The following is a 27,208-nucleotide window of genomic DNA, read 5'->3' as shown; positions in this document are numbered from 1 at the left end:
CCGCCATGTGTCATGGTGGGAATAGTGAGTTCAGGATGATATACAGTTTCCCTCCACACAGTTTTGCATACATGTTTTGCATAGGTTTGCTCTTCCGCCACATGACGTGACAAAATGTATACAGAAATTCTCATGGCTCTGTTTTTGCCGCTCTTCTACAAAGGCTGGGTCTGTGGACTGCGGCTACTTGCTGTCCCGTTGACAGATTCGTCCTCCTGAGCTGTGCATCTCTGCTGCTTCTCCTGAGTTTACAACGGTCCTTCTGGCTGCTTCATTGATTAATGCTCTCAGTTCAGCCGGACGGCCATGTTTAGCCGTCTAGCCACACTCGTTCTGTTTTTGGATGTTGGCTTGAACTGTGCTCTGCAAAATGTCCACAAAGTTTGGGATATCTATCTATCTATCTATCTATCTATCTATCTATCTATCTATCTATCTATCTATCTATCTATCTATCTATCGATATAGAAATATATATATATACATAGATAGATAGATAAAATATCTCCAGCTCTAAACCAGAAAGTTTCTGGTGTGTTCCTTATTGGCCTCCATCCTGCTGTTTGTCTACTCCTTCTTGGTGAGACCGCCATGGACCAATTACATTTAGATTTAGATTAAATTTCACCCAGGTGGATCTAATGAGGTACCCGTGACGGACATGAACTTTCTTTATCAGGCGGAAGTGCCCTGAAAGCACAAACACCCCGCGTTTTTTTCCAGACTTTTATTTTGAGTAAATGTTGAAAAAAAAAAGAGACGATGAAAGCATTTATCAGCTTTTTATTGAGACACTTTGGTCCGTCGGCAGAGCTAATCGCGTCAGGGTAGATAAGGAGGCGCTGCGCCTTTAAAAAAGAAAACACACGGTTCTCCGCTTCGTGTCCCAACCGTCCACCGGTGGCCACGTTCGGTTCCGTTCGGTTCTGTTCGGGTAACAGGTCCGTTTAAAAGCACCCCGACTAGAAGACAAGGGGGTTATTTGTTTTAAACGTGGCGGACTTTCTTCTTCTTCTTCTTCCTCGTTAGAAGCGCAGAGGACAAAGTTGTGGATGAAGGTTTCCCGCTGGGAGCGTGAAACCGGAGGAGGAGGAAGAGGAGGAGGTGGAGGAAGAGGAGGAGGAAGAGGAGGAGGAGGAAGAGGAGGAGGGGTCGTCCTGTCCTGTCCAGTCAGAGGATCTGATCCGGGATCTGTTCGGCTTTCTCACTCAGACAGACGGCGGCTTCTTCCGAGGCTGAACTGACGGATTCACCGTGGAAAACTTTTCCTCCCCTCGCCGCGGAGGATTTCACTTAAAATACAGGGAGGTTGGAAATAATTTAAAGTAGTTTTTGACTTTGTTCGGCTGGTTATTTTTCGTCTTCTTCTACTTTTTTTTATTTTTTTATCCCGTGAAGACTTATGTCTCTGGAGGTGTCTCTCCTCCGAGCGGATCTGTGATTCAATTCTAACTACTTTGTAACTTTTTTTATCAAGAGCCAGACGGTTCGCTGTTCCGGGGGGAAAACAAAAAACGCAACAAACATGGATAAATACGAGGATTTGGGACTGGAAGCGAGCAAGTTCATCGAGGACCTGAACATGTACGAAGCATCCAGAGACGGGCTGTTTCGCATGAGGAGGGATGCGGGGAACAACCCGGACTTCGAGGAGACCAGGAGGGTGTTCGCCTCCAAGATGACCAAGATCCACATGCAGAAGCAGCAGGAGGAGCTGGCCCAGAGCAGCCAGCTCATCAGGATGAACGGAGGCCACCACACCAAGGACCGGCCCCCCATCAACAGCCTCAGACAGCCGGGGGAGACGGCGGCCAAGCCCCCCATGCTGGCGGGCCCGGTGCCGGTTCCGGTGCCGGTGGCCCCGTGCGTCCAGGCGGAACCTCCAGCCGGCAGGCCGCTCGGCTACGGAAGCAATTATGATAACAAGGAGCCGCATTCCTCCTCCCATCACAGCAGCCCTGCCATGCCCGGCCATGGAGGGGCACCAAGCGCCCTGCAGCCCGTGGCCCCCTCCAGAGGGGGCCAGCATGCACCCTTCCTCTCAGCCAGCGCCACATCCCACAATCAGCATCATCCTCAGCGCCTGCAGGCATCTTCCCCCGTCAGTCCGGCACAAGCGACCGGCCAGGGCCCGCTGTCCCCGGCTGGTGGGACAGGCAGGCCCGCGGGTCCTGCCGCCCCGGACGGCGTCCCCGCCCTGCCCCTGAGCCTCTTCACGGGCGAGGCCGACCTCCACGCGCGGCAGCCTTCCAGCCATCGCCAGCCGTCCTCCATCCCCTCCGCCAGCCCCAACGGTCCTGCAGCCGCGTCCTTCGTCCACGAGACGGCCCAGCCCAGGGCCCAGGTGACCTCTGCGGCCCCGGCTCAGAGCCACCAGATGCCGGCCGGCGTGCGGGTCCACAGCGAGGGTCCCGGGGGCCCCTGCTCCCCCAGGCCTGTCCAGATGCCTCAGACCGCTCAGACCGCGCAGGCGTTGGACCAGGGACCCTCCGCCGCCGAAGTCAAACTGGAGGCTCTGACTAAACAGCTGGAGAAAGAGATGGACGCCCAGCCGAAATCAGACTACTTTGGTAAGACTCCAGGTTAAGGGTGGGTGGGAGGGGTGGGGGGGGCTTCTGTCGGCTGACCACCAGCTGAACCACAGAGCCACCCACCACACGGTCAACAACACAAGCCCACTTGTTTTAGGGTCTGGCATTAAACACATTACGCACGCTGGCGCCTCACACAGACACAAGGGTCACGTCTGTTTTCTGGGCCTCAGAGTTCTGCTGACAAGTCGCTGAGCCCACTTACAGAGAGGGTCTCACCAAAGAATGTTTACTTTGCTCGGTGAGTTGCTAGTCCTTCTTCGTCTGCCCCCAGCAGAGCCTTAAGGCTGTAAGAAGAGGCCGAAGCTCTGACCCGAGTTCTGATAACTTAGCCAGAGCTGCAGCGTAGAAATGTTCCCCCCGTGTTTGACTACCTCGGGTTTTCAGCACGTGTTGAGTTCTCCGTCTGGTCGGGTGGGTGTAACTTAACGGCCAGCTGAGGGTGTTAGCAGTGGTGTCGGTGAGGTGATGAAGAACCAGCCTCCCTGCTGGCAGACGGGCCCGTTGGAGCCGAGGAACGTCAGGAGAACGTCAGGAGAACGTCAGGTTGGGTTCAGATCCAGCGTAGCCCGTGGTTGTGAACAACTCGTTCTTAATAATCTGACTAATGTGGTACGCCTTTGTGTTCAGTCACCCTGAATCGGTGCTGTGTAAAAAGCCAACTCTCCTCCAACCTTCAGCATCCAGACCAAAGTCTTTGTCCATTCTTCTTTTCAAAATAGCTACATCCCTGTCAGATTGAATGGAAAGTGTCTAGCCGTCATCAGATGGATTAAGAACTTGACTTTGACTGGACATGCTAACCCATACATGTCTCTGATTTGAGCCAAGGGTGGTAAACTCCAGTCCTTAGGGCCTTTACCCTGGTTCCACACATCGTCCGTCCCTCTTAAGCTGCCCAAGCTGCCACGGCCATATTTGAGCGTACTCTGGACCAGGTGCTGTGTGAGTTTTCTTCCACACCTAAACGTTTGCGTACAATCCAAAGAGTCCCGTTGGCGTCTCGTCTGACGGGCATCTTCTTCCACACGCCTTGCCGCGTCCTTTTAAAGCCAGCGGTTTTCAACCCTGGTCCCCCAGCACCCACCATCCTGCATGTTTTAGACCTTTCCCTGGCTTAGATAAACCGGTGATGAAGAGGCCTCTGCGGCAACGATGGCTGCTGGGGAGGCGACTCCAGAGCTACCAGGTTTTCTCCCATACCGCCTCCGTTTGGGAACATTAGATTGAACATTGACTGGCGACGCGATTCTGCGGCTAATGTTCTCCATCACACGCCTGCGACCTTCATAGACGGACAGAATAAATATTCTGAGGAATAGATCAAACATGCATGGCTGCAGATAGGGGTGGGATGTGGGGGACTACATGCAGGTGAAAGCCACAAATTTCAGATTATTAATTGCAAAGAAGTTGGGAAAACTATTTTCTTTCTCGGTACCTTTTCTGTTTTCTTTTCAAGACACATAAGCAGTTTTATGGGAATAAAAGGGGCATGAATAGTTTTGGGACACTATATTTTGTAAAGCCAGTTCAAAAGCCCTGATCTGCAGGAATGGAGACGAGAAAAGATCAAAGGTCGGGTCGGGGAAAACGTTTCTGCCAGGTCTTCATTCGTGGCCCTGCTTCCAGAACAGACGGTAAACGCCGCTCGCCGGGCGGTGCCTTCAGGTGTGAAGCGCCTCGTCGCAGGTATGCAGAGCGCTCACCGTTTCCTCCTCGCAGAGAAGGCATTTCCTGCTGGACTGTCACCGTCGTGATTTCCTCCGCTGTGCCGGCGTTTAAGGCGCACGGCCCTCACGGCAAGGCTCGTAAAATATCTTCCCGGCGTGCAGGACGGCCATGTGCGCGGGAAAAGCGTGGGACATAAGTAATACGCTAAAAAGGAGCGTAGAAATGCACAGTTTTATTTTTTATTTTTTTTATTTTGCACGCTCGGTCCCACACAGCCCACACATGCAGTTGTTCCTATTTGGAGTTTCCCACCAGACCGTGGCTCATTCTGAGTCATGCATTCATGCTGGATTTAAGAAAAAATAAATGCGTGGAGTGTTTTTTTCTTTCTTTCTCGTCTTTATAAAGCATCTTAATACCACGAAGGGGAGAAAAAAAAGTAAAACAAAGAGAGTTTCTCTAATCTTTGAGGGCAGATTTTGCATGTTTTTGTAGCGCAGCGCTGCAGAAGCACGGCTGCAGCCGTAGGTTGTGGTCGTCACGGTTTTTTTGTTTTATAGTCAGGCCGTGTACGCTGCGCTTCTCAAAGCCTCTGCAGGCTTTTCTCCTAGTAGCGTCCTGCAGCCGGACGCGTCACATTTCCCATGACCGCTCTTTGCCGACCGGCATAGCTGCAGATGCAGGGATTCTGGGAAACGGCGTTCGGTGCCAAACGGCTGCACTGGGGAAACACGGAGGAATGTCTGCAGGAATCTTTTGAAACTGAGGGTTTTGGACACTGATACGCTTTGGGGGTGCCTGGTGTGCAGAGGAATGGACGAGTGGACTACTGGAGAGGTCCTGTCCACAAAGTTTGGGCCAGTGTCTGGTGTGTTTGGTCCCAGGAGACTTAAAGAATGCGAGATTTACAGTCAAGGTCATCCAAGATGGGGAGAAGTAGTGGGACCAGAGTTTCTCTTTTTCCCCCTCTCTCTCACACACACACAGAATCACTGGAGGGTTTAATGTTGTGTTAAAATGAAGGATTAATTCATCCCATCTGGCTGTGTGGAGTTAAAAAAAAAAGAAGCGCCACATCAACTCTTCCCAGGGAGTTTTGGCTTCTGCTCTGGCAGGCTGTCGGAGGCTCACTCCCATGTGTCTGAGCGCGATAGCCCTCCGTGCACCGGTGGACGTCTTTGTCTGTGAGCACGCGGCCTCGCAGGAAGCTGGCAGAGAGCAATATCCTGCGTCAGCTCGCCGCTCAGAGCTGCTCGGGTCAGAGTTAGGAAATGAACCGGCAGGCGACACGTTGCTGCGTCTTTTGACAGGACCGAGTGGTGGACTCTTACCTTCTGCTATCCTGTGGTGTGTGTGTGTGTGTGTGTGTGTCTGGGAACGTGTGCAATCGTCTAGTGAAGTTTTACTCTTGATTATTTTGCCATTATAATTGTCGCAGACACAGTTTTTGGCGCCTCTAATAAAGATGTGTAAGAAGATAAACTCCCTAAAATAAGTGATTCTTTTTTTTATTGCAGTAGCCTAATCTCACAGTGAGGAATGTAGGAAGATCAAGCCTTTTTATTTTTAAGAACATTTGTTCACTGGGGTAACATCCCACATGAAGGAATAAATGTTTTTAACACAATTCAGACTCTACTAAAGCGTTTTACAGGGTAGGAGCAAAAGACACAGAGATAGATCTTCGGTCCTCTCTTAGGCTCTCTGCTCTTTGGCTTTGGAAAAGACCCACCGAAGACCCATTTACATTCCACCAGATTTGATTCATCATCTCCTGGGGTCCGTTCTTCGTACGTTGCTTAAAACATCCGAGATCAAATGAGACATCTAAGATGATTTCATCCGGCTAATCATGATCCGGCTAATTGGGTTCTTCGAACACACCTGTTGTTTATGATTAGTATGGCTGGATTGAGTTATCTGAGATAACTGCGCGTTCATGCGTTTGTTTAAAAGGGGAAATGTATCGATAGTAGAAACAATGATCAGCAGCGCTGCTATTGGCTGTTCAGCATGGCCAAAGAACGCCCACAGTTTTTCTCCCAGCAGAACAAGAGCTTTTAATGGAAGGTTATGCCGAATTTGAGTCAATAATTAAATCAAAGTCTGCTAAAGCCAGGAGAGAGGGCTGGCAAAAAGCAGCAGACAAATTAATGCGTAAATACTCTCCATGGTAGATGTTTCTATCACTTTCTACAGCATGAATTTTTGCATTTTAATGATTTGATATTATTTGTTCTTTTATATCAGAGCCTCCACAGGACCCACTAGAACATGGGGACAAGTAAAAGTGAAATACAAGAATATTCAACAAAATGGTAGCCTTTAATTATTATACTGTATTTTAAAAAAGCCACTTTTTCCTCTTTAAAAGCCACTTTTAAATTGTTTGTCTGTTTATAACAGCCACCAAGAAAATCTCTCTACAATTACACTGTCCGTATTATGACTGTCGCGCTGCGCTAAAGGATCCTGTCTATCTTGCAATACGCGATTAATTCGAAAAGCTCTGAAATTATTCTTGCACCTTCCGCAACAGATTGCTGTCGTAAAAATTGACATGGATACGACAGACTTCCCCATCTCCTCCGCTTATAAACCTGCGATCTAATCTTGTTTACATGAAATAAACCTGCTCCGTGGAAGAGTTACACGGAAAAAACGACCCACAGCATCACAGATCCTCCTCCATGCTTCACTTTTATTCACACCAAACCCTCCTGGAGTCTGTGGCCAAACAGTGAAATCTGTCATCTAAAAGGAAACATGTGGTTCAGCTAAAAAAAAAAAAAAAAAAATCCCAGTCGAGTTTAGCGAGCTCCGCATGTTTACGTTGGTGACGGTTGGACAGGGGCAGCTTTTTCCTGGCCTCACTCCCAAACAACCAGTTGGCATGGATTACTAAATAAAAGCTCCTAGAAACTCAAAAAAAGGGGATTTCTCCACTTTGGATGCCCCCCCCCCCCACTACACTGATGTTCTCAAATGAAAGTTAATTGTTTTCTTCCTCGGCGTGAGATTATGGCACGACACCTTCCTTCCAAGGCGGTGTATCTGCACTTAGGAGAACATTATGCCCCCCCCCCCCCCCCCCCACACACACACACACACACACACACACACATTGCCCGTTCTACACACCAACGAGCTGCCAGCTGTAATTGGCTTCTCCATAGGCGGCTTCCAGAGTCCCGACAGTGTGAGTCACAGACACCCTGACTGGGTATCCCCCATAGAAACTTCATGGAAAAGTAATTAGCTGTAGCAAAGGTCAAAGGCAAATATTTGTGGCGCCTAAAGCAGCAGAAGGAGAGGAGATCTGTTGCTGCAGTTCAACCGTAAGACTGCATCTGAAAGGGAAAAGGATAGAAGAATAGAAGCTGTTATTCTCTTAGAAACTCTAAAGAGAAACCCATGGGTTGTGTAGTTGTTGTTTGAAATAAAAAAAGTTAGGGTGTCAGTGGAATATTTGGCAGTAGGCAGCCGTCTAACTGAGTTTTGACAGCTGGAAAAGGTGAGGAAGGTAGAATGAGAGGCATGGCTGTGTGTTTTTGCTTCGCCCCACTTAAAAAAAAAAAAAAAGCAGGCTTGTAGCGACCCAAGCAGCAACCAGGAACATGCAGAAGTAGGAGTTTTAATTGATTTTAAAAGAAAAAATTTGTTTTTTAAGTGTTTTCTTGTATCTTTTAACAGAAACGAGAAAGATGATGGAAAAAGTTTTCTTCAGAGGCACATCTTAAAGAAAACTTCCCAAGTGTACTGAATGTTATCTTGCAAATCTCATTTAGAAAATGGGATTTAAATGACGGTCACTTGCTTTTTTTTTTTTTTTTTTTTTTTTTTTCAGCAGTTTGGGTCCATAACCACTTTGTGTTTGCATGTAATACCAAATGGCTTACATAAGAGCAACATTCTTTAGCTCTCTAATAATATCCCTCTGTTATCTCGAAATCTCCTCCGCAGCCATTGGAGCTCCAGATGAAGTGAGATCTTTGGGTGGCACAATTAAAACGTTTGGAATAAATCATAACAGCAGAGAAAGTTGATCCGCAGCGTCATTAAGTAAAACCTGGGTTTTGCTTTTTGAAGGAGTCGGCCATGTGATGTTTGTTGGATACGGCAGGAACAGTAGGTTCTTTGTCAGCGCTCTAGGAGGAGCAGGGTTGGGGCGGACCTCCTCCGCTGGCCTCCAGTTCAGGGTCCCTGAGGAGTTTTTCTATTAAAAAAACACACACAAATAACTCTCTGACCTGCCGCATACATTCTCACTCTAAAAGGGAACCTCAAGGTCTCACGGTTTCATCCTCCATCGGCGCTGGAGTCCCCCTGGGTGTCGAGGCGGCAGCTAATCGACAGCTGATCGATTCGGCATCCTGCCGACCGCCTGCTAGCGGCAGCGGTGATGAGCGCTCCTCATATGGGTTGTCAGCATGTACAGCGGATGCTCGGAGGCATAAATATAGAGCAGGAAAGGGTGATGTGTTGGGAGCACACAGGTCTCAGCTTTGATTTTTCACCTACAACCGGCACGTAAAGTATGTGAGAAACATGCGGCTGGCTTTGTCCGAACGCCTGTCAGTTCAAGGTAAAGCCCTTCTCACAGTGAACCTAGGCTGCTAAGAATAAGCCAGACACGGTGAATCCAAGCAGGCCTCGGATGTTGAGCTAAGGAATGCGATTCGATGCATCGTGTAGCTCCGGCTTTGTTCTCACAGCCAGGAGATCATATTGCATAATCAGAAGAATCTCATGATCGGCGTTGTCGGACCAGAGTAAGGCCCTCGTTTTCTACTGAGATTGTGGAGGTTCTGGTAGGTTACAAGCTGATGTTTTGAGACCATTTCCAAATCCTGGGTTTGTCTTTCTTTTTCTTCACCTCCTGGATTAAAGCTCGTACTAGAACTCAGACTTGGGCCGTGAAAAAAAAAAAACTTGATAAATCTTAGGTTTTAAATAAAAAAAAAAATAAGAAAACCTCCCCCTATAGGCCACGTCACCACGGAGACGGGATTAGGTGTATCCGCAAGCGTTTCTTGTCGTTTAGGCCGTGCGTCCACACGGATGCGGCGTTTTTGGGAGACCGTAAACGATCGTTGTCGAAACCGGGTCCCAGAGTGGGTTGATTTCAGAACGCCCGTTTGGTTTTTCCGTGTCTACATGCGAGCCGCATCTTTTCTTAAACGATGACGTCATAACTTCGCCTCTGCCTGTAACCTGCATTTGCCTCACTCTCACAAACAACAACGAAGATGGCGGCGTCCGGTGTCGCGGCTTTGTTTGCAGCCGTTCGTAGCGTCCTCGGTCTCTTCCTTCCTAACGAGCCCGCTCTACGCGCCCCGTCCCCCGTGTCTGATCCAAGTTCTCTTGTTTTTGTGCGTGATTCTTTGGCAATGTCACCGCGCCACCAATTAGCCCAGTGTAACCGGTTCTTTTCTGCGCTGTGCTGCTTAGCTGTGAATGATTTGCCCGTGACACAGTTTGCCTTTTTGAAGACGGCCATTTCTTTGTTTATTGCAACAAGAACAATGAACAGAAAATAACCGTGTTATGGGCTGCCGCTCCATATCCAACACAAAAGTACCCCAGTCAGTCCCTGTTACTTGACTGTGGTAAATTCACTTAGATATTCACATTATGAGATAGATAGTTAGTGATGGTAACAATACGCATTTCATAAATGTATGAATAAACCAGATGTATTTAGATGAAAAATGACCCACCTGTCCCACAGGTGAAGATTACTAAGGGGAGAACCTAAGGGGTGCAAACCATTTAACAAAAAACCACAGAAGAAGAAATAAAGAGGAGGGGCTCCCGATTTTAAAGTCACGCTTCTTTAACAATCACAGTGGTTTTTTTGAGGTGTTTACAGTCTAACAGAAGACATTTTGTGTAATTTTAACAAAATCCAAATACAGCCCGGTTACACCAGTATGCTTGCTGCAGCCTTTTTCAGTTGTGCTGTATCCTCTGATGTGAACACTCGATTTTACCCCTTTTTTTCTTGATCATTTATGAACATTTACCGTGTTTGTCTCCATGTGGACAAGGCCTTAGTCAGCAGTTTTCAAGTAGCGTTGGCATGTTCTAATTTAACGGTAAATTTACTGCAGTTTTCAAAAATAAATAAAACATATGATGATAGGACAGGAAACTCGTAGCTCAGGGTCTGTGCAGCTTCTAAGGAGGGAAGCTTCTACTTTTTTTCTTTTTTCTTTACTTTGATTAAAAAAGCCAGTGCTGCCATGATGGGTTTTATTTTCCTCGACGATCCACAAACGGGTTATTTGATGGGCTTTGGCCTGAGTGGGCGTGTGATCAGTAAACGAACTCCGCCGGAGCGTTTTCTTATCAAGCCACCCAAACAGAGTGTGTTGTGAGCGTAGGCGCGCTTTGATTTTTATCAACTGCTTTTTATTAGCAGGAGTCCAGATTTCAGAGCCAAGTCAAGCAAACACACTGGGAGATGTTTCCCTTTTTACTGAAGCAGCTTACTAAATCAACTTCCTGACTTTGGTCTGGAGAAACGTATTCTGTAGAGTACTGTTTGTTTTAGGAGAGCTCTTTTTTTTTAAATTTTGTGTTGTGTATAGTTGTAGCTGTATTTTCACGTGAATACTCGTTGACGCGTCTCCATGTCCCTGTGTTATATTCCAGGAGTCTGCGTGAAGTGCAACAAGGCGGTTTACGGCGCTAACCAGGCCTGCCAGGCTATGGGCAGCCTCTACCACGACACCTGCTTTACCTGCAGTGCCTGCAGTAAGTTCACACGCACACCTCAGACTTACTTTAATGATCCCAGGGGGAAATTACTTTTGTTACATGCTCCAGAATACACACATTGTTTTATATATATATTTACAACATTCCACATAAGGTATTACCATATCACAATAGTCATATCACTTCACCTTGGGAATCCCAGTGAAGTGATGGTGACTTGTGCAAAGAACTTTTATTCAACAAACTTTTTACCAGAACTGCAAGTTTTTAAAAAACGAAAAAAAAAAAGAACACTGCTCTCTAAACCCTTTGAAGGGGCGGAGCTTGGTGATGGAGTGTTTCTGGGTCTGCGTTTGTGACCGTCCTGCTTTAAAATACACAGTGAGGATCTAGCCTTGACTTCCATTGACTTTCATTCATTTTCTACCCTTTTTTTAAGGCCTTACTGTAACCCTAAACTGAACCTTTGCCAGTATTAGGGCTGGACGATATAGAAGAAAAGTATATCAAAAAAATAGAAATCATATTTATCGATAATTACCAACAAATTCAAAACAAATATTTTAAGTGCAACCCTGGTCATTTTATGCTGTTGCTTGGCGATCTATTTTTAAATGCAGAACACACAAACGCTTAATTCAAAGTCAAACCTTTATTCAACAAACTTTTTACCAGAACTGCAAGTTTTTAAAAAAAGGGAAAAAAAGAACAGTGCTCTCTGAACCCCTTGAAGGGGGCGGAGCTTGGTGATGGAGTGTTCCTGGGTCTGCGTTTGTGATTGGTTGGGAGGGTGTAATAACTGTAGTATTAACCTACATGGTAGGATAGAAACGCAAATAAGAAGGAAAACTGTTATCTATTGAACTTTTTATTTACCCTTTTTTCTCCATCATCGATATACGTCTATCGATCGATATATATTGTTATTGAATTATCGCCCAGCCCTAACCAGTATTCACCTAACCCCAAGCCTAGTCTAAACCCAAATGACATCAGACCTAAACCTAACCCCTAGTCCAGAAAAAATGAGGACCAACAAAACGTCCTCACTTTACTAGTAAAATGAGCAAAAAAATGTCCTCGCTCAGCTGCAAGTACAACACACACACACACACACACACACACACACACACACACACACACACACACACACACACACACACACACACACACACACACACACACACACACACACACACACACACACACACACACACACACACACACCAGTTCTTGAGCCGTTGGCTTCTCATTTCCAGCCTTTCGGCCTCATCTGTAGCGCTCATGGCTCCCTAATAACAGGCTGCTGATGATCCTGTAGCTGTGAAAGAAAGTGGCACCTTCCTGCATCGCTTCCTCCTCTCCGTAAGCGCACACAGTTATGCAGGGATTACCATCGTGCTTTGCTGCTGTTTGCTTTGCGGGTGTGTCCGTCCCTCTCTCAGCCCACACAAAGACACCGAGCCGAAAGCGTTCACCTGCCCGATTTATCAGCCTGCCAGTAAAATACGCTGTTAGACAAAAAGAGGCAGAGCTCGAGGCTGGAGGTCACTGCTTGAGAATAAAGATGGAAGAATCGCTGCTTGTTTTTAATCTCTCTGGATTTCACTGAAGATATTTTGCCTCCCCCCATAAAACACTAAACATCAGTAGCTATTTTAAAAGAAATCTTGATCCGAACTATTCTCCGCTTTCCAAACGTCTGCTACACGTTATTCTTTGTTTTTTCTACTTTTTTTTTACTCATTTTCTGCCCCCCTCCTTCCCGTGCTTGAGTCACAGGAGAAATGTTGCCACCACCTCAAGAGATTGCAAGAAAGTTTGGGTCCTTCGATGAAAATCGCAAATGTGGGTCTTGCAGAAGTGTCAAAATGATGTTTTTTTTCATTTGGTCACATCCATCGCCTTTAACGTATTTTATTGGAACGTTTTTTTTTTTCACAGAGCAACACTAAGTGCTGCTCAGTTGTGAAGTGGATGATTGGTGGTTTCTGTTTTTTTTTTTTTTTTTATCTAAAGGTTTTTTTTTTTTTTTTTTTATTCATGCTTCACATTAAATGTTTTCCTAATCAGAAATATTTCTGTTGACCTGCATCTTCATGCCTACAACAGAACGAGCGTCCCTGACTGGACTACGACCCGGCTCTTCACTACAGCAAATTAAATTCTCTGCTCCAGTTATCAGGCGGTGGGTATGTGGAGAATGTGTGCCACGGTTTTGGTGAACCCCCCCGCCGAGGCTCATTGTCCTGCCGCTCCTTTGACCTCAGACGGTCATGCTCCGAAACATGTGATAAACATCTCTGTTTTTTCCCCCCAGCCCATCTGTCCTGTGTATGTGCACGAGACGGGAGATAAAAGAGACGGAGGCATTGTGGCTCAGATTGAGGCTGATGTCTGACATGAAGGGGGGGTGGGTGGGGGGGTCATAGTTTACACACTACATACCTCTCATAGCTCGCTCCATGTGAGGGCATTAGGGTTGTGCTCGCTTTAAGTGGCCACGGGAAAGCACGTCCCGTCCAGGGAGGAATGCAGGAACAGGGGCCCACGTCGGTCCTGCAGGGTGTAAATAGATGGAGGACGGCGTGTGGACAGGGCAGCCATTCAGCTGGAGCGAACGTCCCACAAGCAGCGGCCAGCATGCAGGGAAAAAACGAGCGAGTCGTTATGAAGGCCGCTCTGACGTTTCTTGTTGAGACCTTTTGTCCAAGGTTTCATATGTGGTTTCTGTAGAGCTTTAAAGTGATGCTGGTTTAGGTCTTTCTACAAGGAGCTTTACTCAGCAATGTTCAAAACTAACACGAGTGGTCATTAATTTCTTATTTTAGTTGGCAACGTCCCGATCAGGCTTTACTTTCTGTCCCTGATCCTGAACCGAGTCTTCGGTTGAGCTCCAAGTGAATAAACTAGAAGTCGTCTATGAGCAGGAAAATCCTGTAGGTTTACAGTGCAGTGAAATTAATCTACATTTCTTCTTCTCCCCTCGGTAGATAAACTCTACTGTTGTTAGCGTGACTGTGACCCGCTAGCACCTTGTGTATGAGGCATTCACTTACAGGACAAATGTGGGGATTCTGAGTTTCTGTGCATCTGTTAATCGGGCCGCGCTGATCCAGGGCCGAGTCAGGCTTTTTCATTCAGAGTAATCTCTGCTTACTAGTGTGTAACAACACATTGATCCACATCAATATATCGATCAAATGTTTAACGATCCAATTGACCAAACTGATGCGAAATTAAAATATTGATCATGTTGTGATTTTTAGGACGCACCTTTATTTTGAAATTCACAAGGCTCGAGACTAAAGTGAACAGGTTATTATTATTATTATTATTATTATTATTATTATTATTATTATTATTATTATTATTATTATTATTATTATTATATTTTAAAATTAGAAGAATGTTGTTTTTGATTTAAATGCCTGATACCCATAAGAGCTTAGAAATAAAATGGTTGAATCACATTTTTCTTTGTGTTAATATAAAAGTAAATAATAGTGCTATGTGGGCAGATGATATTGCATCATATCAATCGTGTCAACTGGAAATCGTAGCAGACTTTTTTATATCGGCAAATCTATCGCCCTCCAAACATAGCCATATAACATGGTATGGTGGTGAAGCTGGTGATTTACTCCCCTACTGTTTACCAGTCAGAGCCCATGCTGCTCTCTGCTGCAGGGTGGACCTGGCTTATCCTCTCTGGTGACAAGCTCCTATATTTGAAACTGCTCTGACTGAGTCACACTTCCAACACGGCCTCATGACGTTCCTTCTGGTCAGTTTGCTACAAATCAGCCTCTCTACCGGAAAATCTCAGCTTAAAGACCTTCTGTGTCGTGGGGATGTCTCACTTGAGTAATTTGCCGAGGGGAACAAGGGAGGACCAGGGTCACTTTGAATTGATTATGTCGTTTTCTTTATTTTTTACGAATGGGATTACTCTAATAGAAGGGCTTTAATTAGAAAAATGGCTTTGTGTTTTGCTCTGTCCCACAGGTGTTTTACATTTTTATGAAAGAGCAACAGCCGTATTCCTTTTCTGCTGCTTTCAGAGCCACCGGTCCCGACGCGTGACTTTAATTAAGCCCTTATCGTTTTTAGAAAAGCTCAGAGTTTTCCTTCTTTGACTCACTGGGGTAAAATAAAAGACAGGAATGTCAAGATGAGCAAAGGCCCAGAGCTTTACTTTCATTCCCCCTCATCCTACCTGCCCTTCACAGAGGACTTTGGTCTGAGGCGTTTTGGTCAATAATTACCCAAGTTTTACACCTCGGATTGAGCTGAATGACACAATGTAGCGCTGCCTGTGACCCATGAGCAGGCTTCTGCTGCTAGGGACTCATTATCATCCTCACAAGCTAAGATAATGGAAGCGATCTAAGTCTTTTTTTTTTTAAATAATTAGTTATATTGGCGATTTGTGCTACTTTGCAAGTGAATTAGGAAAGAGCTGGAGCTCTGGAAGTAGCTGTGTGCATGCAGAATATCAGGTAAACAGCAGGAAAGAAAGGTACCCCATCCTCTCCTCTGCCGTCCCCTCCCTTTCACCCACCCACTCAGAAAATGTGAGGAATGTTACCTCTTCCTGTGGGACCTGGGCAAGAATAGCTTTACGAAGTAAGCAAGAAGGTTTTGGTTGTGTGTATGCGTGTGTGTGTGCGGGTCAGGCTATAGAAATCAGTGGGAAATGAATGGAAGTCAATGCAAAGCCCTTGTTCCGATAGCAGAACCTCACATGTTGTGTGTGTATTGATATAAGAAGGGAGATCCAGACCATATGCAGACAGACCGGAAACCCTCTAACCATGTGGAACAGAACAAAGAGGGGAGCCCAGCGGGCCGCTGTGGGCCTTGGCCTCTGTTTGCCGTAAAGCCAAACAGAGCAGAGTGCTTAATCTCTTGCACCTGTCTGGTAATTGGACGTAATCAGCACTTTTTTTTTCTTCTTCTTCTTCCACGCACGTGTTTGATCCAGATGCTTTTTCCTCGTGCCGACCGCGGCAGGCTGCTCTGCTCCGCGTCCCGGCAGCGTCAGACGAAGACCCCGGCACGCCATAAGCCCCGCTCTTTTGATTTATCTGCTCGGATATGGTGAATATTACAAGAGGGCCCATTACCTTCCAGTGGCTATAATTAATCACCACGGTCCTCGCGCCGGAGCGCTGGGACTATTTTCTGAGATTCGGATCATAGCTCACGCAGGATTTTCCGCTCGTGACATTTCGACGCCGACTTTCCTTCTTCTCGGTCTGCTTTAACTTACCTTTTCTCACATCTGTAGGATGAATAAAACACGAGTTTTCACATGAGTCAACAAGGTTTTAGGTATTTCTAAGCTGATGGGTGAAGTTTTCCGTCTGTTTCTTTTTGCAGGTCGAAGGCTCAGAGGGAAGGCTTTCTACTACGTTGGAGGGAAGGTTTTCTGTGAAGAGGACTTCCTGGTGGGTGATCAATATACAGCCAATAATCTCTGTGCCTCCATGTGTTGTTATTGGGAATGCGGGGGGGACGAGAAGCTCTTGCTGGGTGTTGCGTTCGCTGACAATACAAGCATGGACTGTCACATCTGACCCTGCGACCTGTTTCCAACACCGCCGCCTCATGTCAGTTTGCTTATGCAGTCGCGGCTGGAAGGAGGTCAGTAACTTGAGAAGCTGTTTTGCTTTGCTTTATAGGCCGGAGGGCATTCAGGCCGTTTTCACCACTTAAACATGACAACAGGCACTTTGCAGATACCTCTCCACGTGTAGGGACAGGGTTACATTAAATGCACGTCAGCTTTTAAAACTACTGTATTTTCTCCGGTTAGTGTTAAACAAAGGGGGTTCTCAACAATTTAGAAAACCTTCAAACTACTCTGTTGTAGTAATTCAGTTCAAAAAGGGATAGATTGCTAACACAGTGATCAGTTCAGATGATTGCTGGTTAGAGCTAATGAAATCCAAGAATTCAATTCAATTCAATTCAATTCAATTTTATTTATATAGCGCCAAATCATGAAACATGTCATCTCAAGGCACTTTACAAAGTCAAGTTCAATCATATTATACAGATTGGGTCAGATTATACAGATTGGTCAAAAATTTCCTATATAAGGAAACCAGTTGATTGCATCAAAGTCCCGACAAGCAGCATTCACTCCTGGGGAACCGTAGAGCCACAGGAAGAGTCATCTGCATTGTACATGGCTTTGCTGCAATCCCTCATACTGAGCAAGCATGAAGCGACAGTGGGAAGAAAAACCACCCATTAACGGGTGGTTTTTCAGCTTCACAGAGCTTTAGACATTTGAATAAAGACTTTTTTTTACAGCAGATTTGTATGTTAATGGAAAGTTGTGGAAAACAGATTGAGAAGGTGCGGGCGGTGATTAGAGTCGGTGCTTGAGGAGCCCCAGCACACAGCTACAGCCAGGATATGGACGGCACGGCTGCGTTCCCTGAGTTAAGAGCCACTTCTAAACACCGGCCCAACGTTTACATATGACCTAAAGACTGGACTGGTTTCCTCAGTGGTTCAAAGTCCGCTTCCCATTTCTATTTCAAATGAAAATGCAAATTTTTTTTTATTTGTAAATGAATGTCCTGGAGGAATAGGATTCTTAGCTGCTTGAGGTCAGATCATCTGCTGGCGATGCTGAGGTCCACTGTGTTTAAAGTCCAAAGTCCCTGCTGCTGTCTACCAGGAAGTTATAGACCACTTCAGATACCGTCTAATATTAATATTTTTTTTATAAGATTTCCTTTTCCAGCAGGGTCTGGCTCCCGACTACACTGCCAAAAATACCAATACCTTGTTTAATGACCGTTTTATCGCTCTGCTTTGATTGGCTAGTCAGCTGCCCTGACCTAAAACTCGCAGAAACTCTTTGGAGTATCAGAAAGAGGAAGAGGAGGGCCACCAGATCCAACGATGCAGACTGGCTGAAAGCTTCCATTAAAGCAACTGGGGCTTCTTTTAATATTTAGAAATATCAATAACGCCTTTATTTAGCCAGGATGGTCTCACTGAGCTACAGCATCTCACCTACCAGGGAGCCCTGGGGAACACTTCAGGATAAATTCTCACAGCTCTGCAGCGCTGCAGGAATTCATACAAAACGAGCCCCAAACAAACACCCAGGGGTGTTCCTGTGTAAAATTACAATTTCCTGAGAAATAGAATTTTGGATTTTCATTAGCTACAATCAGAATAAGCCATAATCGGACGTTTCACGGGAATTAAGTGTTGAAATGTGTGCGTCTGGGTCTCACAGCCCGTTGGGAAGCGTCTGCAGTCGCTACTTGCGGTGCCGAGGCCTCGCTGCATAAACCCCTGTCTAATTACCGCTCCTCCACAAACTCTAGGCCACACAATCCGATCATGTGTGGTGTTTTCCCTCCCCCTGTAAGACCTTGATTATGCATAACAAATAATACTCGGATTTCAAATTACATCGTTTATTTATAGCATGTGAAAAATAAACAAGCAATGCTTTTCCGGGATTTTCTTTTAACCAAAAAGTTAAAAGTATTTAATAGGTGAAACGTATTAAAAAAACACACCTGAAATAGATAAATTCTATAAAATGTTTGCATTAATATAAAGTCCCGAGCAAGCTAACAGCAGTTCAGCCTTTTAGCAGCTGGGAGGCGTGTTGTCTTGATGTTCTGTCCTTTTTTGTGGGTTTGGGGGGAGGGGGGGGTGAAGAAGTTTTTGAGATGTTATGCTTCGAGGATGGAATGCTTTCAAGCTGTTCAAAGCAGTAGTTTTTGTTTATTTTGACAGGCTGAAGCTCACAGACGGCGCTTGGTCGTTCAGATGTCAGACTAAAAGGTCTCTGCAACCAAATTCAAAAGAATGTGTTTTTTTTTTTTTGTTTTTTTTGTTTCCCCCTGCAGTACTCTGGCTTCCAGCAGTCTGCTGATAAGTGTAACGCGTGTGGACATCTGATCATGGACATGGTGAGTGCCTGTCTGTCCTCTGTCTGGCTGACCGGGTCTGCGACTCAGAACCAGACAGAAACCTCAGATTTCTTCTCCCCTCGGCGAGCTCGGTGTCTGCGCACATGTAGGTGTAAATCTTTGGCAGACAGGTTGTGCACGCAGACACAAAGCAGAGAGAGAGAGAGAGAGAGAGAGGTTGAAATGATGTCATCAGATGAGAAAGTGAGGGATTTCTCATGACGTAGATCCAGGTGTTCTCACTTCAGTGGATAATGTCCGGAGCTGGTTCTCTCTCTACCTCGTTAACATTTACCATAATCACACAACAACAGGGGCTTGTATTATGATCTGACTACAATATGTTCCTCTAAGATTGGCTTATGAAGTTATGAATTATTAAGGACCAAAGCAACAGCTTAGATATGAAGGTAGAATGTAACAATCATCTGATAATGTGGTACCAAAACGTTTTCGCCCGCTTGTTATTGATTATTTTTGATAGAAACCTTGAAGGTGATAGATGTGGGCAAATCACATTGATGTCCCTGATCTGATTCCCCGTGCAGATCCTGCAGGCTCTGGGGAAGTCGTACCACCCGGGCTGTTTCCGCTGTGTGGTCTGCAACGAGAGCCTGGATGGCGTGCCCTTCACCGTGGACACGGAGAACAGGATCTACTGTGTCAAAGACTACCACAGGTGAACCAGTAGGCAACTGGCATACACTTTTTTTTTTTTTACTTTTGTCACATGACAACCACAAATCTTTTTTTCATTTTATTGGGAATTTATGCGATGCACCAGTCATATTGTTGTAAAGTGGAAGTCAACAAGTAGGTCAATAATCAGACATAAACAAACGACCCATTGTGAATCTAGAGGAGCTGCTCAGGTGGGAGAGTCAGGCTTTCGCAATGCTATTCTTCACCAATTATTGGGCGGCGGGTCAGAGTGGATGGATGGAGCTAAATAACAGATACAAAGATTTACGATTGTTGGAAGGATTCCCCCCAAACAGACAGACACAGCTACACAGGGTCAGTTTAAATGGGGGGAAGTGGGGCATTAAGAGATTTAAAAGCAAATAGAAGAACTGTAAAAAGGAGCCTGAAATGTACTGGTTGCCAATTAAGTGAAGATAAAATGGCGGTGATGTTTTCAGACTTTCTCATTGCAGTAAAAAGCGTTTTGCACAACCTGCAGGTATTTCATGGATGCATCACTAACCACAAAATAATGTGTGTTGCAGTAATCCAGCCTTAAAGCTAGGGTCACCTATTTTTCCAGAAGTTTCCCCAAGTCCCTTTTTGAATAATTGCACATGCGCAAGACTATGTTAACTATGACTATGTTAATCTTCTGCTCCACAGAGTGCTCGCTTGAAAAAAAATCTCCCAAATCCACTCTGGTCCTATTTCTTTCTACTGAGTCCTTCCTCTTCTTCTCATAAACATGAACGTGCTTTTCCTCTTGTGACGCTTAGCAATGTTCAAAATCTACGTTGAGAGCAGAGGAGCTACAATGAACGGCTAACTGCTAAGCTAGCCGCTAAGCTAATCGGATACATAAACGCAGCCAGCAAGCGGAAACTCAGAAGGAAAGGGCACGGACAGTGGCGTTACATGAGCGCGTCAGAATGATTGGCATGTGTGACAACCAGTAGATAAGGCGACAGAGGAGGGTGAGAGCAGGAACAAAACTATGACAAATGCATGCCCTTCGGCCCAAACACCAAAGATAGGTTATAGTTTTTACTGGCATGCTCTCACAGAGGATGATTCTTTTTAACCTTTTTTCTCTGTAATGTATAATATATAATGTATTGGCTACTCTCAGAATGGATGGAGCGTTTTACCCAGTCTAGCAAAAACTGTTTCTGAGCAGGAATACCAACTATAGCTTCAATGTAACAAGTGCGTGGATTTTATGTTTCAAAAAGCTGCTCTGATAGAGTGATCTTCATTTTGGCTTACTGCCTCAAATGAAAAAAACTAGATCATACAACAGCCCTAATCTGATTTTCACGTTTAAAGGAGCTATAAATAAGATATTTACTGTAAAATCAACTTAAATCATTCTAACTTGTCACCTGGGTTGGAAGTAATGCAATGTCTTAGTCACGTTTTTCTCCTTTCAAACCTAGAGGTACGGTCCGGAACTACTGGTTCAGAGTGTAGCCGAGTTTACTTCCTGGTTAACTCGGCTACACCTGGTTAACCAGAAATAAAACAGAAAACAACATTATGTACCCATCCTGTGATGGGAAACATTCAGTGTAGGTTCACAGCCTCAGCACCGTTGGGTAAATGGCTGGCGTGTATGTGTTGTTCTGGTTTTAACCACTAGGTGTCATTATTACTTATTGTTCCTTTAAGATCTGGTCTCGACTCAGGGGGACTGAATACTACAGAAACATACAGTTGCCACCCTTGCAGAACGACAATAGAGCTGCACCACGTCATATTGTGAAAACATTTTTAACCACATGTCTTCCATGTTTAGGCAATATACCACTATGTTATCATGTTAGAAATATTTTACTGCAGTAACGTGATAATATATTGAGTGAAACATTTAAAAATTATATTGTTTGAACAATAAAGCTTTCACGTTAAAACACAACGCCTTTTACAAGATCATGAAGCTGTCGGCAGTGCAGTTAAGGAGCGGGGAAAATGTTTGGTCTGTTTGGACGGAGCCGTGGAGATCTTTAGCTGTTGTTTATAGGCTTAGACTGTTTTTTCTATGAGCGCAAACTGAGAAGGAACTTAAAACACACGGGACCGTGCAGGAGGAAGAACGAGCTGGATCCGACTGAGGTGGCATCATTTGTCATTACTTAACTGGAGGGGGTACGGTGGGCTCTGTGGGAACACACTACAGCCCCTGAGCTGCATTCAGGCGGTGTTGGCCCGCAGAGCACCCGTGAGACATTTACTGGACCCATACAGGGCTGAGCGAAGACAGAACCGGCCCAAATGAATGTGTGTAGATTCCCCAGACAGACCGAAGCTTCTTGAATATCTGTGGAAGTACAGACTGATGCCATATCAGAACGTGAAATGTTTCAGTGATAAAACGTTTTGTTTTAATGTTAATCAGTTTCCCGGTTATAACGGGATGTTCTTTCCATACAACACAAATGGATGACATGCTTGTTTGGATTTTCCATCCCCTTTACAGTCATTTACTACTTTGTTTTGCTTAATTCCGTCAAACGTAATAACATGTTTGGGATTGTAACGTGACTACATGTGAATACGTTTTTAAAAGGTTATGAAAAGCTTTGCGAGGCGCTCCGGCCCTGGATGCATACAGAGGCCCCCCGTCTCAGTTTTCTTGGGCCGGATGTCTAAAATGTGACCCCGTATTGGGTATCTGGGGCTTCTGGGGTCCCAGCACAAACTGTTAACTTTGTTATAATTAAACCGTCGGTGAATGGTGAGACTGTGAAGTCCCGACCGAGGGTTCTCCAAGGCCACGTTTGGCCGACACATGAGAACTTGAGTCTGGAATGGCGAGAGGGGGAGAAAGGATCACTGTTCAGTTGTAGGTGTGAGAGAGTGGCATGGACACCGCTGCTCAGGTCCTAAAGGACACATCCAGGTCTCCTCCTGTCCGTTGAAAATAAAATTTCTGTGTAGTTTTGAAGATTGAGTGAAACTTTTCGCAGCTCTTTAGCTGTCAGTGTGGACAGCGGGTCTAACGCCGCGTAAGCACGTGCCTGTCAGCAGCTCCCACGTCTTCTCCTCCCTGATTAAATCAGAACCTTATTACGTGTACAGCGAGTGATTGGAGCCTCGACCACTGGCACCGAACAAGCCTTATTTCCCCCGGGATCAGGTCACGTGTGGAGAAAGTCATTTGCTTTTCATTTCTCCCGCTCTTCCTTGGAGTGCATCTGCAAACCCGCCGTCTCGCTCTGTCAATTAGGAACTTTGAGTCGAGTCTGAGAAGAAACGCCAGGGGCTCAGTGAGTTAAAGGGTTTAGCTATATGAGTCTTTGTTTTATTAAAATTAAAATAAAAAACAAAACAAAGACTAATTGAAATGTCGTGGATCTTTTTGCAGTAATTTTCTAACAATGTTTCCATGTTCACGTTGCTTCTTTCAGGGTCTTGGCCCCTAAATGTGCAGCCTGTAACCAGCCAATCCTGCCCTCAGAGGTAAGCTGCTTCTTTTTTTTTCTTCTTTGTCACACCTTTTCTTCTTTTTTCATGATGTTTAATATGTACGGTCATGTCCAAAATGTGAAAACCCCTTTTTTCCTCATACACTGCAAAAACGGATCTAAAAAATAAGCGAAATGTTCTTAAACAGTGTATTTGTCCTTGATTTGAGCAGGTAAATAAGATTATTTGCCAATGGAATGAGTGTTTTGAGCCCTAAAATAAGATAATTAGACATCCTGCACTTTAAATAAGATGATGGAGATTAATTGTTCCTATTTTAAGTGCAAAAATCTTATTCTATTGGCAGATCACCTTATTTACCTGCTCAAATCAAGGACAGAAACACTAATTTTCAGAAATTTTTACTTATGTTTAGATCCGTTTTTTTCAGTGTAAATATGGTAATAGTATTTCAGAAGCTGTATAAATTTAAAGGTACAGGCAAACACTGATGTAGCAACAGGCGGTTAGCTCAATCCTTCAGCTCCAGCTCTGTTGGCCTTTGTCGAAGTTTTAGTCCATCTGACGTCCAGAACCGAACGCATCTTTTGCTGAGCTGGGCTCCAGCTGACTTCCTCCGTTTGAATTTTCTTCCAGGGCTCCGATGAAACCATCCGAGTCGTATCCATGGACAGAGACTACCACGTCGAATGCTACCACTGTGAGGTGAGTGGAAAAACCTTGTCTCCTCCCTCCCGCGGGGCTTAAAAATGAAGCGTCGTTCCAGAAGGCATGCTCGCTTGGTGACTTTGAGTGCTGGAGTCTGAGCAGCTCATTAAAAGAAGCTTTAATTGGTAGATCGCTAATCTTAATTACGGTGGTAGTAATTATGCAGTGCTGAGTCAAGCAGGTATGTAGAAGGTTTTTTTTTTTTCCCTCTAGTCTGATTGACAGCTGCTTTGCTCTGATTTTATCAGCAGTTCTATCATCTGCGCTGTAAGTGCTGATGATTTGTGTGCGAAGCTGCTGTTCATCAGCAGCAACTATGAACCCGAGATTCTTGTATTTAAAGGAAAGAATGATGCAGGAACATTCACCACTGGCCGGGAGTATCTTCATTACATTTTCATTGTGTTTTTCCAGACATTTAACACCAAAATGCTGTTGACAATATGGACCTAAACTCATTATGGTGGTTTTTGGTAGATATTGTTATGATTATTAAATATTTGTCATAGTTTCTGGCTCTAAAACTGTGACTGTGTGACAGAAACTGCTCCTAAGATAAAACTGCCAATCAGAAAGGCTGCTTCACCACAACAGTTACTGTCAAAGTAGCGCGTGATGATTGAATGAAATCATATTTTAACGGGATACACGGGAAAACGGCAATCCCAAGTCAGTTTTCAGGGCTTTGCTAAAATCAGCAGCATTTTTTTTTCCACTTTAATTTGTTTTTATGAAAACGATAAACAATGCTCTGGTTGCCCATCCTGAAGATTTTTTTATTAGTGTTTAGACTTTTATACGTAGGTAAAAACAAAAAATAGAATAAACTAAACATAACAGTAGCTCTGAAGCACTCATTGCAGAATGTGAACTATTTTTGCCGTATTGCTCTTCATAGAGGATTACAGATTTAGTGAGCGTAGTTTTAAAGCAGCAGGACCTCAGTCCAAGTGATGTATGGATCTCCTCTCGTTTCCACACCACAACCTGCTTGTGTTTTATTGCAACCGGCTATAAAAAGTTACCAAATTTGTCCTGGTTTTAAGGACGGGGGGATGATTTTTAGCAGTGACCTATTTTGAAACCTTCAGTCTCCTCATTCTTCAAAATATTACAAACAGAGGCCTCAGTCCTCCACGCTCGGGTCCCGGCCCGTGGACCTTCGCCATGTGTCTGCCCCGTCTCTCTCAACCCCATTTCCTGTCAGCCTGCTGTCAAATAAAGGCCAAAAAAATCAATGAAATAAGTGATCAGATTACAAGGCTTAGACGCATGTTCGACGCCTTTTGCTTCCCTCATCTTCATGTGCTGCTCTGTACCCTAAAGCAGGGGTCTTCAACAGGGGGTCCGCGACCCCTAGGGGGTCCGCGGAGGTACTGCATGGGGGTCGCGAAAGTTTAAGTTAAGTTTATAACAGGTATGTTTATGCATGTCAGTGGCACTAACAAGCATCACTTATTTTCCTTTTCACATTTATGTTTTAAAAATGTCCATTAAATAGCTTTTATGCATGATTACATGCAATTGACAGACATTGTTGATCTTGGCAGGTATCAGTTTATTGTGTTATGTTTATAAATGGCAGTGGCATGGCCACCCTACTCACTGTGCCTCGCACATGTTTAAAATAAAAACATGAATATATGAACCTGTGTATTATTTAAATATCTTAGTATTGAATGCACAATAACAAGGTACATTTACACATGGCACTATAGGACCAGTTTGATATAACATAATTTTATACAATATATATAATTAGGGGGTCCCCGCTCCATCTCGCCATCAGTTTGGGGGTCCTTGGCCTGGAAAACGTTGAAGACCCATGCCCTAAAGGGTTAAAGAAAATGAGTGTTTGACACCTAGTGCAAATTGTCAGTGTGAAAGTAGAAGAACCAAAAGCGTGCTATCCTTTGATTGTGTGAGAAGAGGCTGAGTGTCAAGGTGAGGGATTGTTCTTAAGCTGGAGAAGAATAAAACCAGATATTAGGACTTCTTTTCTGCCCAGCAGCTCGGTGCTCGTTCCAGTCTCGTTCCAGTCTCACTCAGGTCCGTCCCTCTTTCTGTTGTTCAGGACTGCAAGATGGAGCTGAACGACGAAGAGGGTCACCGCTGCTACCCCCTGAACGGCCACCTGCTCTGCCACTCCTGCCACCTGAAGCACATCCAGCCTGGCTGTCCTCCCTCCGTCGCCGCCTCCACGTACTGACAGCTCTGTGGGCGCAGGGCGACACCTGGTGGATCTGAGGAGGAACTGCCAAGCATGGCAGCAGGAGCGAACGCGTTCAATTCTTGTTGTAGAGGATTGATTGGATTATTATTCCACCGTCTGGTGTGGTGCTGTGTGTTTGGGATGGGAATACTGATGAAGTTACATCCATGCGGGACGTCTGGCAGGCAGGAAACAGTAATGAAGTATTGTGATACCGCAGAGCTCTCCTTGGGAAGCAGAGACGGCTTGCAGACTTTGCAGAAGTGTTGCCATATAGTTATTTTTCAAAAGATATCAGTTGCTTTGTCTTTGTAAATATTTTCTGATCTACTAGCTTTCTATCTGGAGTGCCTTCAAGTTCACATGCGTTCCTCCATAGCGTCTACAGAAAGCTTATAGCCTCATTCGGATGCAAGAGTTCTTCTTTCCCAGGTTTTAATCCACAGATTGTTTGAAGTCATTCATGAATTGTTTCAAAAGTTGCTGACTGTTATCAGAAAGCAAAGAACAATTTCAAAAATCTAAAGTTATGTTCCTAATCATTTTTCTTGTGCATCATAGAAGTCCTTCATCTCATCGACTCTGCGCCAGTTTTCTCACATTTCTGCCAAGCAGAACAACAGCTTCAGTTTTCTAGATATAAATTATATGCAAACCAAATGACTTCTGAACAACCTCCTCACATTGTTGTCAGAAAATGTCCGCTTGCTCCAGTCTTTGCTACGGGCTTCCTAACTCACACCATTACAGATCTTTTTCTCCTTTTTAAACCTGAGAAACGACTCTCTAAGATATCAGGTAGCACTATTTTTCTATTGAAAGGCGGCAGCCCTCATTGTTGTAAGTACTAATTGCTTCTCTTGGGTTTTTCTGTCTAACATTAGGCTGGTAGATCTTGGTATTTATTTTTTTGAAAGATGCATATAGTGTATTCTTGGCCTGTTTTTCCCTCTTTTACTTTGACACACCATAGTTTGATAATGTCAGACATATAGAAAATATGGTGAATAATTTATACCCAGCCCATGACCTAATCCTACACACACGCTAAGTGGGTTTGCAGAGTAAACAGTTTAGTCTTCATCTTCTGACTTAACTAACTCAGTACTTTTGTGTCTTGCCATTCAAAAACTTGGCGTCTAAACCAGCCTTTGGATAAGATGAACAGCAAGCAGATGCATTGAGCTGTGTGGTTATTGTAAAGATATTTAATAAATTTCAATAGACATGCA

General features: G+C 44.8%; 1 protein-coding gene across 1 annotated transcript; it reads left to right on the top strand.

Annotated features, from left to right (window-relative positions):
- The first annotated feature begins 1,125 nt into the window (after positions 1–1,125).
- On the top strand, positions 1,126–27,208 carry LOC105917279 (Wilms tumor protein 1-interacting protein). The gene is made up of 9 exons (XM_021310318.2): positions 1,126–1,308; positions 1,478–2,570; positions 10,923–11,024; positions 16,374–16,441; positions 18,881–18,943; positions 19,492–19,622; positions 23,038–23,089; positions 23,693–23,761; positions 25,839–27,208. Exons 2-9 carry the CDS (start codon positions 1,526–1,528, stop codon positions 25,971–25,973), a joined length of 1,665 nt encoding a protein of 554 aa, XP_021165993.2. The 5' UTR covers positions 1,126–1,308; positions 1,478–1,525; the 3' UTR covers positions 25,974–27,208.

Source organism: Fundulus heteroclitus, chromosome 3 (assembly GCF_011125445.2).
Source record: "Fundulus heteroclitus isolate FHET01 chromosome 3, MU-UCD_Fhet_4.1, whole genome shotgun sequence".
NCBI classification, from domain to species: domain Eukaryota; kingdom Metazoa; phylum Chordata; class Actinopteri; order Cyprinodontiformes; family Fundulidae; genus Fundulus; species Fundulus heteroclitus.
Note: the sequence above shows the minus strand (reverse complement) of the source record. Positions and strands in the feature narration are given on the sequence as shown.